General features: G+C 39.6%; 1 protein-coding gene across 1 annotated transcript; it reads left to right on the top strand.

Moving 5' to 3' along the window:
* Nucleotides 1–3,822: 3,822 nt before the first annotated feature.
* On the top strand, nt 3,823–12,962 carry brcc3 (BRCA1/BRCA2-containing complex, subunit 3). Its single transcript, XM_061720760.1, has 3 exons — nt 3,823–4,114; nt 9,208–9,418; nt 12,290–12,962. Exons 1-3 carry the CDS (start codon nt 3,840–3,842, stop codon nt 12,605–12,607), a joined length of 804 nt encoding a protein of 267 aa, XP_061576744.1. The 5' UTR covers nt 3,823–3,839; the 3' UTR covers nt 12,608–12,962.
* The last annotated feature ends 1,660 nt before the right edge of the window (nt 12,963–14,622 follow it).

Below are 14,622 nucleotides of genomic sequence, written 5' to 3'. Positions count from 1 at the left end.
CAGATTGTCACTACGTTTCTCCATTTTCTGTTACCTCTTCTCTTATTTTCTTCTTTCTTTCTTACCGCTATTTTTTTATTTTTCTTATTTGTGACAGGGGTTCGCTTTGTATTGTTTTTGAATATTAGGGCCAGGCAGGAGAAAAAATATTTGAAAGAAAAAAGTCAAAATGTCGAGATTAATGTTGAAATACAATTTCAAGAATAAAGTCAAAATTTCTCAACATTTCAACTTATTCATGAAATTCTGACTTTTTTTCTCAACATTTTGATTTTTTTTCTTGAAGTTGTACTTCAACATTGTTCCCGACATATCAACTTTTTTCTCGACATTTCGACTTTGTTCTCGAAGTGCATAATGAAAAAAAAAAAATCTTCCTCTAAAATATGATTTTTATTTTTCTGGGGGCGCTGTAAAAATGTGTAGAATGAATATTAAATTTCAATGAAGATTTGCGTCGGAGCCTGAATATGAAGGTTTAATTACTTTAAATCTGGATTCAATCCTTTTTTATTTTAATTTGTTTTAATATTGTTGCTGGTGTTCCTATGTAATATGTTTGTTACACGTTGACCCAAATATGTCATTTAAATTCTGATTAAATGAAAATTTACAAAAAAAAGTTGATTAAACTTGAATATTTCACGTATTAACAAATTGAAAACTATGATTAAAAAAAAAAAAATTAAAACAAAAACAAATCCTTAAAAAGTATAAAAACTAAACAATATGAAGGTTTAATCTGGATTAAATCCTTATTTAATTTTTTTTAAATATTTTTGCTGGTGTTTCAATGTAATTTATTCTTAGTCATGTTAGTTGACCCAAATATGTGATTTAAATAGTGCGTTTCTACCAGCAGGGGGCGCCAGCCAGGTGGCTGTTACCGTACCGGCCCCAATATAAGACGACCCTGATTATAAGACGATCCTCTTTTCCAAGACTCAAGTTTGAAAAAAGACTTTTTGAACACCAAATTAGATTTTTATATAGAAAATAATGATAGTACATCTGAAACAAATGATTATAACAACATATTGTAGAGAAAAAGCCTGTTATTTTGCCTCATTCCAACCATCATGTTGAAGTTTGTATCATAACTTCTATTCTCCTCAGCTGCCGGTTCACCTGCAGATCTTCCACACACTTTTCTCCAGATTGTCGCTACGTTTCTCCATTTTCTGTTATCTCTTCTCTTATTTTCTTCTTCCTTTCTTACCGCTATTTTTTTATTTTTCTTATTTGTGACAGGGGTTCGCTTTGTATTGTATTTGAATATTAGGGCCAGGCAGGAGAAAAAAATATTTGAAAGAAATAAAGTAAAAAATGTCGAGATTAATGTTGAAATACAATTTCAAGAATAAAGTCAAAATTTCTCAACATTTCAACTTATTCATGAAATTCTGACTTTTTTCTCAACATTTTGACTTTTTTTCTTGAAATTGTATTTCAACATTATTCCTGACATATCAACTTTTTTCTCGACATTTCGACTTTGTTCTCGAAGTGCGCAATGAAAAAAATGATACGTGAAAGTGATTTTTATTTTTCTGGGGGCGCTGTAAAAATGTGTAGAATGAATATTAAATTTCAATGAAGATTTGCGTCGGAGCCTGCGACGCACGTTTCCACCAGCAGGGGGCGCCAGGCAGGAGCTGTTGGAAACAAACCGGATTGTTTCCAGAGGGAAAAAGATAAAAATAACTGAGGAGAAAAGAGGATTCAAAAAACAAAAAAATCTAATCCTTAAAATAGGTAAAAACTAAACAATATGAAGGTTTAATTACTTTAAATCTCGATTAAATCCCTTTTTATTTATTTATTTTTTAATATTGTTGCTGGTGTTCCTATGTAATATGTTTGTTACACGTTGACCCAAATATGTAATTTAAATTCTGATTAAATGAAAATTTACAAAAAAAAGTTGGTTAAACTTGAATATTTCACGTATTAACAAATTGAAAACTACGATTAAAAAAAACAAATTAAAACATTTAAAAAAATCCTTAAAACGTATATAAACTAAACAATATGAAGGTTTAATCTGGATTAAATCTTTATTTAATTTTTTTTTAATATTTTTGCTGGTGTTTCTATGTAATTTATTCTTAGTCATGTTAGTTGACCAAAATATGTGATTTAAATAGTGCGTTTCTACCAGCAGGGGGCGCCAGCAGGTGGCTGTTACCGTACCGGCCCCAATATAAGACGACCCTCTTTTCAAGACTCAAGTTTGAAAAATGACTTTTTGAACACCAATTTAAATTTTTATACAGAAAATAATGACAGTACATCTGAAACAAATGATTATAACCATATATTGGAGAGAAAAACATGTTATTTTGCCTCATTAAACCATCATGTTGAAGTTTGCATCATAACTTCTCCTCAGCTGCCGGTTCACCTGCTGATCTTCCACCCTCTTTTCTCCTGATTGTCACTACGTTTCTCCACTTTCTGTTACCTCTTCTCTTATGTTCTTCTTTCTTTCTTACCGCTATTTTTTTATTTTTTTGTATTGTATTTGAATATTAGGGCCAGGCAGGAAAAAAAGTATTTGAAAGAAAAAAGTCAAAATGTCGAGATTAATGTTGAAATACAATTTCAAGAATAAAGTCAAAATTTCTCAACATTTCAACTTATTCATGAAATTCTGACTTTTTTTCTCAACATTTTCACTTTTTTTCTTGAAATTGTACTTCAACATTGTTCCCGACATATCAACTTTTTTCTCGAAGTGCGCAATGAAAAAAAAAATCTTCCTCTAAAATATGATTTTTATTTTTCTGGGGAAGTTTAGTTCAGCATTTAAAGATATCTGGCGCCATCTAGCGTTGTGAATGGGTGTAACGTCTAGACCCTGAATGAGACGACTCACTTTTTCAGTCTCATCTCAATGCAGAAAATCCCGTTTTATATTCCAGCCTGTATACCGACCCATGCGTAGCCGAGCTAGCGACCCAATGAATGAAGATTTGCGTCGGAGCCTGCGACGCACGTTTCCACCAGCAGGGGGCGCCAGGCAGGAGCTGCTGGAAACAAACCGGATTGTTTCCAGAGGGAAAAAGATAAAAATAAAGAGGATTCAAAAAAAACAAAAAAATCTAATCCTTAAAATAGGTAAAAACTAAACAATATGAAGGTTTAATTACTTTAAATCTCGATTAAATCCCTTTTTATTTATTTATTTTTTAATATTGTTGCTGGTGTTTCTATGTAATATGTTTGTTACACGTTGACCCAAATATGTCATTTAAATTCTGATTAAATGAAAATTTACAAAAAAAAGTTGGTTAAACTTGAATATTTCACGTATTAACAAATTGAAAACTACGATTAAAAAAAACTAATTAAAACATTAAAAAAAAATCCTTAAAACGTATAAAAACTAAACAATATGAAGGTTTAATCTGGATTAAATCTTTATTTAATTTTTTTTTTTTTAATATTTTTGCTGGTGTTTCTATGTAAATTATTCTTATTCATGTTAGTTGACCAAAATATGTGATTTAAATAGTACGTTTCTACCAGCAGGGGGCGCCAGCCAGGTGGCTGTTCTTCATTCTAATTAAACAAGACTTTTCTTTTTTTGCGGCTCCAGACATTTGGTTTTTGTGTTGATGGATGGATGATGTATTTCTACGTCCAGTTGTAAGAAAATAAAAAAAATAGAGAGAAATAAAGAAAAAATGAAGAAAGAAAAGAAAAAAAGAAAACAGGAAAAAAAGAAGAAAAAATAAAATAAAATAAAATAAAATAAAATGAAAAAAACCCGGAACTATCCAACGGGGACGTCTTTCCCTGCAACACCCAGCACCGGAAGTGAAGCCTGGGCCAACATGGCGGCCGTCAGCGCCGTGCACCTGGCCGCAGACGCGTTCCTGGTGTGCCTGAACCACGCGCTGAGCACGGAGAAGGAGGAGGTGATGGGGCTGCTCATCGGGGAGCAGGACGCGGCCGCGCGGCTGCTGCACGTCCGCTCCGTCATCATCCTGCGCCGCTCCGACAAGCGCAAGGACCGGGTGGAGATCAGCCCGGAGCAGCTGTCGGCCGCGTCCAGCGAGGCGGAGCGGCTGGCGGCGGCCTGCGGGAGGCCGCTCCGGGTGCTCGGCTGGTACTAAATAAACTTTACTGTCTTTATTTACACCATAAGAGAGGGCTGGGCTGGTACTAATGAAAACTTTACTGTCTTTACTAACGCCATAAAAAAGGCCGCTCAGGGTGCTGGGCTGGTAACTAACTCAACTTTACTTTACCTTCATTTTTATTTATTCCGATCATGGAAATATGCAAACAAAAGAAACAAGTAAAATGACAACACAATCAAAAGCTTATTCCATAACCAGAAAGGAACAGGAAGAAGAAAATGTCATTCTACCTGCCCCTCCCTCAAAACAACAGAACAATAACAACAGATGCACAATTACAATTACTCAGTTAACATCACAAAGAAAGGAAAACTAAAAAAATCTAAGATAGATTGTCTGTCTCCATACGCATATATTATACATTTTAGCAATTTCATCCATACATTGCTATTTTTTTCCTCTTTAAATTTCTTTTTAAACTGAAATATTTTTATACAGCCCTTTTAAATCACAATGTAATTAATTCCATAACTTAATTCCAACAACAGGAACACTCACCTGCTTTAAAGTTGTTCGGGCAAATAGATGTTTAAAATTAAATTTTATTCGACTATCTTCATTATTTGAACTGAAAGTAAACATGTATTGTAAGTTTTCTGGTAATAATTTACATTTAGCTGTTACATTATTGTGAGAGTCTGTAGTTTAACCAAATCATGGAGTTTCATTTAATCTTGATTCAATAAATAATCTGTTGGTGTTTTCTCTGTAATGCGTATTGTAAATAACTCTAAGTCTTTTCTGTAATAAAAATAAAGGATTCATATTAGTTGGATATGTGTTGCTCCAGATTGCAACACAATAAGTTAAATAAGGCAAAATTAATGAACAATATAACATTCTCATTACTGTATAATTTAACACAAACTTAGCTTTATTCAAAACAAAAATATTTTTGCACACTTTTGATTTTACATGAGCTTTATGAGCTTTCAATGTCAATTTATCTATAATAACACCTAAAAACCTAAATTGTGAATTAAAACTCCTTCTAAAGTAAGTGATACATTAGTCTCTTCTTGAATGGCCAAAAATCATAAATTTAGTTTTTTTTTTTCAAATTTAAAGACAACTTATTCTCATCAAACCATTTTTTTAATTTCACCATTTCTTTTTCTTTACATTTAGCACTTTACTTTTTTTATTTGCAACAGACAAAAGACAACACAGACAAAAGTAATATGTGCGGGAGAGGTTAAAAAACCATGTACGGGCTTATGAAAACCTTTATAAAAACCCTCCCCAAGGAAATACAAGAATATATTATTCTATTATTATTGGGTAATAATAATAATAATAATCCACATCTAACATACTGTAAAATAAACCTTTAAGAGTCTTGATTTAACAGAATATTTTTAAGTCTTAACTTAAACATTTTGATAGAAGAGGAAGATTCAACAATGAACTGATAGAATTCCAGATTAAGGAATTCCAGATTAAGGAGCCGCTATAAGCAAAAGAAAACTGGGAGTGTGTAGTTTGTTAAGTAAGTTTGTTACTGTGTCTTGTGTTAGAATAAACCTGAGCGTTGCTGTAAAGAATTCATGAAAAGATTTGGAAAGCAAGTGGGAAAGATGATACATGTATGAATAAATGTGCGTGATTTAAGTATGTTTATGTCGTAAACCAGGTAGCACTCGCACCCGCACATCACCGTGTGTTCTATCGTATGCTAGGTACCACTCGCACCCACACATCACCGTGTGTTCTATCGTATGCTAGGTACCACTCGCACCCGCACATCACCGTGTGTTCTATCGTATGCTAGGTACCACCCGCACATCACCCTGTGTTCTATCGTATGCTAGGTACCACTCGCGCATCACCGTGTGTTCTATCGTATGCTAGGTACCACTCGCACCCGCACATCACCGTGTGTTCTATCGTATGCTAGGTACCACTCGCACCCGCACATCACCGTGTGTTCTATCGTATGCTAGGTACCACTCTTACCCGCACATCACCGTGTGTTCTATCGTATGCTAGGTACCACTCGCACATCACCGTGTGTTCTATCGTATGCTAGGTACCACCCGCACATCACCGTGTGTTCTATCGTATGCTAGGTACCACCCGCACCCGCACATCACCGTGTGTTCTATCGTATGCTAGGTACCACTCGCACCCGCACATCACCGTGTGTTCTATCGTATGCTAGGTACCACTCGCACCCGCACATCACTGTGTGTTCTATCGTATGCTAGGTACCACCCGCACATCACCGTGTGTTCTATCGCATGCTAGGTACCACTCGCACCCGCACATCACCGTGTGTTCTATCGTATGCTAGGTACCACCCGCACATCACCGTGTGTTCTATCGTATGCTAGGTACCCCTCGCACCCGCACATCACCATGTGTTCTATCGTATGCTAGGTACCATTCACACCCACACATCACCGTGTGTTCTATCGTATGCTAGGTACCACTCACACCCACACATCACCGTGTGTTCTATCGTATGCTAGGTACCACTCACACCCACACATCACCGTGTGTTGTATCGTATGCTAGGTACCACCCGCACATCACCGTGTGTTGTATCGTATGCTAGGTACCACCCGCACATCACCGTGTGTTCTATCGTATGCTAGGTACCACCCACACATCACCGTGTGTTCTATCGTATGCTAGGTACCACCCGCACATCACCGTGTGTTCTATCGTATGCTAGGTACCACTCGCACCCGCACATCACCGTGTGTTCTATCGTATGCTAGGTACCACTCGCACCCGCACATCACCGTGTGTTCTATCGTATGCTAGGTACCACTCACACCCACACATCACCGTGTGTTGTATCGTATGCTAGGTACCACCCGCACATCACCGTGTGTTCTATCGTATGCTAGGTACCACCCGCACATCACCGTGTGTTCTATCGTATGCTAGGTACCACCCACACATCACTGTGTGTTCTATCGTATGCTAGGTACCACCCGCACATCACCGTGTGTTCTATCGTATGCTAGGTACCACCCGCACATCACCGTGTGTTCTATCGTATGCTAGGTACCACTCACACCCGCACATCACCGTGTGTTCCATCGTATGCTAGGTACCACCCACACATCACCGTGTGTTCTATCGTATGCTAGGTACCACTCGCACCCGCACATCACCGTGTGTTCTATCGTATGCTAGGTACCACTCGCACCCGCACATCACCGTGTGTTCTATCGTATGCTAGGTACCACTCACACCCGCACATCACCGTGTGTTCTATCGTATGCTAGGTACCACTCACACCCGCACATCACCGTGTGTTCTATCGTATGCTAGGTACCACCCGCACATCACCGTGTGTTCTATCGTATGCTAGGTACCACTCGCACCCGCACATCACCGTGTGTTCTATCGTATGCTAGGTACCACTCACACCCGCACATCACCGTGTGTTCTATCGTATGCTAGGTACCACCCGCACATCACTGTGTGTTCTATCGTATGCTAGGTACCACCCGCACATCACCGTGTGTTCTATCGTATGCTAGGTACCACTCACACCCGCACATCACCGTGTGTTCTATTGTATGCTAGGTACCACTCGCACCCGCACATCACCGTGTGTTCTATCGTATGCTAGGTACCACCCACACATCACCGTGTGTTCTATCGTATGCTAGGTACCACCCGCACATCACCGTGTGTTCTATCGTATGCTAGGTACCACCCGCACATCACCGTGTGTTCTATCGTATGCTAGGTACCACTCGCACCCGCACATCACCGTGTGTTCTATCGTATGCTAGGTACCACCCACACATCACCGTGTGTTCTATCGTATGCTAGGTACCACTCGCACCCGCACATCACCGTGTGTTCTATCGTATGCTAGGTACCACTCACACCCGCACATCACCGTGTGTTCTATCGTATGCTAGGTACCACCCGCACATCACCGTGTGTTCTATCGTATGCTAGGTACCACTCGCACCCGCACATCACCGTGTGTTCTATCGTATGCTAGGTACCACTCACACCCGCACATCACCGTGTGTTCTATCGTATGCTAGGTACCACTCACACCCGCACATCACCGTGTGTTCTATCGTATGCTAGGTACCACCCGCACATCACCGTGTGTTCTATCGTATGCTAGGTACCACTCGCACCCGCACATCACCGTGTGTTCTATCGTATGCTAGGTACCACCCACACATCACCGTGTGTTCTATCGTATGCTAGGTACCACTCGCACCCGCACATCACCGTGTGTTCTATCGTATGCTAGGTACCACTCACACCCGCACATCACCGTGTGTTCTATCGTATGCTAGGTACCACCCTCACACCCGCACATCACCGTGTGTTCTATCGTATGCTAGGTACCACTCGCACCTGCACATCACCGTGTGTTCTATTGTTTGCTAGGTACCACTCACACCTGCACATCACCGTGTGTTCTATCGTATGCTAGGTAGCACTCGCACATCACCGTGTGTTCTATCGTATGCTAGGTACCACTCGCACATCACCGTGTGTTCTATCGTATGCTAGGTACCACTCGCACATCACCGTGTGTTCTATCGTATGCTAGGTACCACTCGCACATTACCGTGTGTTCTATCGTATGCTAGGTACCACCCGCACATCACCGTGTGTTCTATCGTATGCTAGGTACCACTCGCACCCGCACATCACTGTGTTTTCTATCGTATGCTAGGTACCACTCGCACCCACACATCACCGTGTGTTCTATCGTATGCTAGGTAGCACTCGCACCCGCACATCACCGTGTGTTCTATCGTATGCTAGGTACCACTCGCACCCGCACATCACCGTGTGTTCTATCGTATGCTAGGTACCACCCGCACATCACCGTGTGTTCTATCGTATGCTAGGTACCACCCGCACATCACCGTGTGTTCTATCGTATGCTAGGTACCACTCGCACCCACACATCACCGTGTGTTCTATCGTATGCTAGGTACCACCCACACACCACCGTGTGTTCTATCGTATGCTAGGTACCACTCGCACCCGCACATCACCGTGTGTTCTATCGTATGCTAGGTACCACCCGCACATCACCGTGTGTTCTATCGTATGCTAGGTACCACTCGCACCCGCACATCACGGTGTGGCCGAGCCACGTGGACGTGCGGACGCAGGCCATGTACCAGCTGCTGGACCGCGGCTTCGTGGGCCTGATCTTCTCCTGCTTCATCGAGGACAAGAGCACGAGGACGGGCCGCGTGCTCTTCACCTGCTTCCAGTCGGCGCAGGCGGCCAAAGGCCAGGACTTTGAGCGCGTGGAGGTGCCGGTGCGTAAAAAACACAAATAATATCCAAACTCGCATACTCTACTACTAGTACGTACTGATTTTGGCAAAATGTAGTATGTAGTAGAGATGGGCGGTATGGACTAAAAAATGTATCACGATAATTTCTGGCATTTATCCTGATAACGATAAAAAAAATACCAATACAAAAACGTCATCAACGGGAATCTATCTTTCTTTCTTTCTTTCTTTCTTTCTTTCTTTCTTTCTTTCTTTCTTTCTTTCTTTCTTTCTTTCTTTCTTTCTTTCTTTCTTTCTTTCTTTCTTTCTTTCTTTCTTTCTTTTTTTGACGGTTTATCGTGAACGGTAAAATATCACCCATTCCTAGTATGCAGTATGTAGTATGCAGTATGCGAACAAAAGCAAAATCTGCAGTATGCGAAAAATACCGGGATGTTTTACTGATTTGGAAAAAGTCTACCTCATAGACACATATCCGTATCCTTCCACGGAGCTGCTGATACGTCAACGTCGCCGCCATATTGGATGTTCAAGACTGTAAACTAATACAAGTAAATGGACTTATTTTCATAAAGCGTCTTTACATAACACATTACGTACATAAAGCAAAATGTACGTTTTACGTCTCATTTATTCATCCACACACGCACTAATATACTTGGGAAACAGTTAGGTTAGGTTAGGTCAGTTATTTAATTTTCTCAGATGGTAAAAATAAGAACTTTATTGATCCCACATAGGAGTAATTCATGTTATATCAGCTATAGAGAACAAGGTAGTGCCGAAAAACAATATATATCCCCCTCACAAAAATAAGAACAATACAGAAACATATTTTCTCATCAACAAAACATATTTTTAAAATGTTCAAATAACAAAATAACATATTTGAACCATTTTTCAGACAATAAAATAACAGAAATAATCTAAAAAATTGGTCAAATATGTTATTAGTTATATGTTAAAATATGTTTCTCTATTTTTTTTATTTTTGTGATTTTTCTTTATTTTTTGTGAGCTGATATAACATGAATTACTCCATGTGGGATCAATAAAGTTCTTATTTTTGCCATCTGAGAAAATTAAATATATTATATTTGGTCCTAACTGTTTACAAGTATATTAGTGCGTGTGTGAATGAATAAACGAGCCGTTAAACGTACATTTCTTTGTAGAAAGATGCTTTATGAAAATAAGGAAAGATGAGGAGAAAATTAGAAAAAAGAGGAAAAAAAGGGAGGAAAAAAATTAGGAAAAAAGAGGAAAAAATTGAAAAAATTAGGAAAAAAGAGGAAAAAGCAAGAGAGAGGAAAAAAGTGCGTGTGTGAATGAATAAATGAGACGTAAAACGTACATTTCTTTGTAGAAAGATGCTTTATGAAAATAAGTCCATTTACTTGTATTAGTTTTACAGTCTTGAACATCCAATATGGCGGCGACGCTGACGTATCAGCAGCTCCATGGGACGTTTTTACGTCTATGGTCTAACTCGCCCACTATATCCCAGAATGCAATGCGCCCTTGACCGGACAGCACTTTTTTTTTTTTTTTACAAGCTTTATTGAGAAAACACAAGTCTAAAACAAAACCACGGCGACCGGACAGCACAATGTTGTAATTACAAAATACAACTTTTCCCGCCTGTGGTCGCCTTTTATTCTGTACTTTATTATGCGTCATCAGTACTGTACTGCACGTGATTTTATTTTTATTATGTTTTATACCAAGTACGTAGAGGTGCACTAAATAAAAACCTAAACATATGTAGCTTAATACAATAAAATGAAATTCAATAGAGTAATATGTTCATTTTAATACATTTATTAAAATTGTGACGGCTCTGATGTTCAGACAGATCAGCAGCTTCTGGGGCTCCAGTAAAAACATGAAGCTTCACTTTATATTCAGACAAACTAACGTGACAGCTACAACTGTTAGATTTCATCTATTAAACCAACATTTATCTTCCTAAATGATTTATTTCAGCCAGTGGTAATTCTCCACAGAGCTGCAGGTTTCCCAGGTTGGGGATCTTAACGGTTACTTTTACACCTGGAAAAATATTTAAACGTAATAAAGTGGCATATTAACAGCGCTACAGCTGAAATTAAAACAGCTTTTAGCTCTCGGCTTCCGCTGTGGTTTTGGTGCGAAATGCATTCTGGGATATTTGGCTGCTCCTGCTGAACGGAGCTGGAGCGGCCATTTAGTATGCAGTATACAGTACATACTGATGCAGTATACAGCACATACTGATGCAGTATACAGTACATACTGATGCAGTATACAGTACATACTGATGCAGTATACAGTACATACTGATGCAGTATACAGCACATACTGATGCAGTATACAGTACATACTGATGCAGTATACAGTACATACTGATGCAGTATACAGTACATACTGATGCAGTATGCAGTACATACTGATGCAGTATACAGTACATACTGATGCAGTATGCAGTACATACTGATGCAGTATACAGTACATACTGATGCAGTATGTAGCATGTATTACGTTATCATGTTAGTATTCGGATACAGCCAATGTTTTAGAGGAAGATTTTTATTATGCAGTCGAAATGTTGAGAAAAAAGTTGAAATGACGTGAAAAAAGTCGAAATTTTATGTTTAAATACAATTTCGGGAAAAAAGTCGAAATGTCGAGAAAAAAGTCGACATTTTATGTTGAAATACAATTTCGAGAAAAAAGTCGAAATGTCGAGAAAAAAAGTCGAAACGTCGAGAAAAAAAGTCGAAACGTCGAGAATAATGTTGAAGTACAATTTTGAGAAAAAAGTCGAAATGTCGAGATTAATGTTGAAGTACAATTTGGAGAATGTGGAGCTAAAAGTGTTGGTTTTGTCTCCCCTGATGGATCCCGCTGCAGGTGCACGTGGTGCCGCGCGACGCCATCGGCCGGCCGTGCCTGGAGTCGGCCGTGGAGCTGCCGCGCATCCTGTGCCAGGAGGAGCAGGACGCGTACCGGCGCATCCACGCGCTGCCGCACCTGGACCCGCTGGCGCGCATCCACAACGGCTCCGTGTTCACCAAGAACCTGTGCAGCCAGATGGCGGCGGTGAGCGGCCCGCTGCTGCAGTGGCTGGAGGAGCGGCTGCTGCAGAACCAGCGCAGCGCCGCCGCGCTGGCGCGCGAGAAGGAGCAGCTGCTGCGGGAGCTGCGGGAGCTGGACGCAGCAACGCTGTAACCGCGGCAACGCTGTGGACGCAGCGACGCTGTGGACGCGGCAACGCTGTGGACGCGGCGACGCTGTGGACGCAGCGACGCTGTGGACGCAGCGACGCTGTGGACGCGGCGACGCTTTAGCCGCGGCGACGCTGTAGCCGCGGCGGCGCTGTAGCGGCGATGCTGTGGACGCAGCAACGCTGCTGCCACGGCGACGCTGCAGCCGCCGCCGCGGCAGGCAGGGACTTTTACAATAAAATGGACTGTGTTTCAAGTTGATTCCAGGCTAACAAGCTGTAATTATATAGATATATATATAAATGTACACATTAATGATGAACAGATTTGAAATGGGAATAAAGAGGCGTGTCTCACGAGTTGGAGTGATTGATCACATGAACTTGGAGCTAAAAGGCTAATATTTCCATGTAAAAATTAATACAAAATCATGAACAGATTTGAAATATTTATATATTTAAAATCTGTATAGTGTAATCTGATTACTATCATGGTAAATAATGGAATTTCACGACAATAATTGTATCGTTAATATTTAAAATTTCGATTTTTTTTTTTTTTTTTTTTCATCATTACAACCTTTGGTATTTTTTTGTTGATGTCCAAAAAAGGAATGTTTTGTTGGAGACAGTGACTGTGTTTCCAGCATCAATAACCTTTTCTAACCGGAATATGATCAATAACCCGGTTCCACGGCCATGTAAACACCAATAACCCCTTTAAATAACCTGAACTTGCTCATATTCGGGTTTTTAAAAACCCTAATATGAGCCCTGGGTTACTGCTTTTCTAACCCCAATATTGGGTCATGTAAACGCCAGACAGGATATGTACGGAAGAGAATCAGGGCCAGGCAGGAGAAAAATAATATTTTAGAGGAGGAAGATTTTCTTTTCATTATGCACTTTGAGAAAAAAGTCAAAATTTTGTGAATAAAGTTGAAATGTTGAGAAAAAAGGTGAAATTTCGACTATTCATCTCATTAATCTTGACATTTCGACTTTTTTCTCAACATTTCCACTTTTTTCTCGAAGTGCATATTAAAAAGCATTTTCCCCTCAAATATTTTTTCTCCTACTTGGCCCTGATTCTCCTCCCTAGGATTTCCCCGTCAAACGGAACATGGATTTGTTTTCTGCACATGCTCTGTTCACAAGGAATCCTGGTGTTTTGAGTCCAGGAAGTTCTTCTAAACACGGAGAAACCAAGACCAGGAGGAGACTAATCACTTCATAAATGTAATGAAGGATATGAACATTTCTGCATTTGTAGACGGTAGAAAGTACCGGGATAGAAGATTTACAAGAAGGAGAGAGAAAAGTTGAAGCAGCATTTGTAGGAACGCCAGACCAGATCAAGCTCCGCTGGAAGACGCTGGAAAAGGAAAACTACAGACCGACTGGGCTGTTGATTATCCTCCGTGCTGCTGCTGTTATTGTCTTAAATACAGGAAGAAGAAGCAGAAATGACGGGAATTGCGTCATGACGTGTACAGGGATAACCCTGTTTGCTCACGCCTGGAAACACATTATTCCCAATGTTTCAGGAACCGGAATATTGACCTTAACCCCAATTTTGACTGATGGAAACGTAGTCCATGTTTTTGCCTTTTAATATGTTTAAAAGTATGAAAACATTACATGTTTCAGTTCTAATTGCATCAATTGTCTATATTTCATTACTTTATATACTATACTGTCTTGGGGTTTATATTTCCATCATATGCTTAAAAAAACAAAGTCTAAAAGATTAAAAAAACAAAAATGGAAAAAATTTTGATAATCGATTCCGAATCTTAAGAAGCAACTCTAGTATGCATAACTCTAGTATGCATGATCTAGTAGGCATAAATCTAGTATGCATGATCTAGTAGGCATAAATCTAGTATGCATAAATCTAGTATGCATAACTAGTATGCATGAATCTAGTATGCACAACTCTATTATACATAAATCTAGTATGCATACATCTAGTATGCATAACTCTAGTATGCACAACTCTAGTATGCATAAATCTAGT

Source organism: Cololabis saira, chromosome 5 (assembly GCF_033807715.1).
Source record: "Cololabis saira isolate AMF1-May2022 chromosome 5, fColSai1.1, whole genome shotgun sequence".
NCBI classification, from domain to species: Eukaryota; Metazoa; Chordata; class Actinopteri; order Beloniformes; family Belonidae; genus Cololabis; species Cololabis saira.
This window is presented reverse-complemented; position numbering and strand designations above follow the sequence as displayed.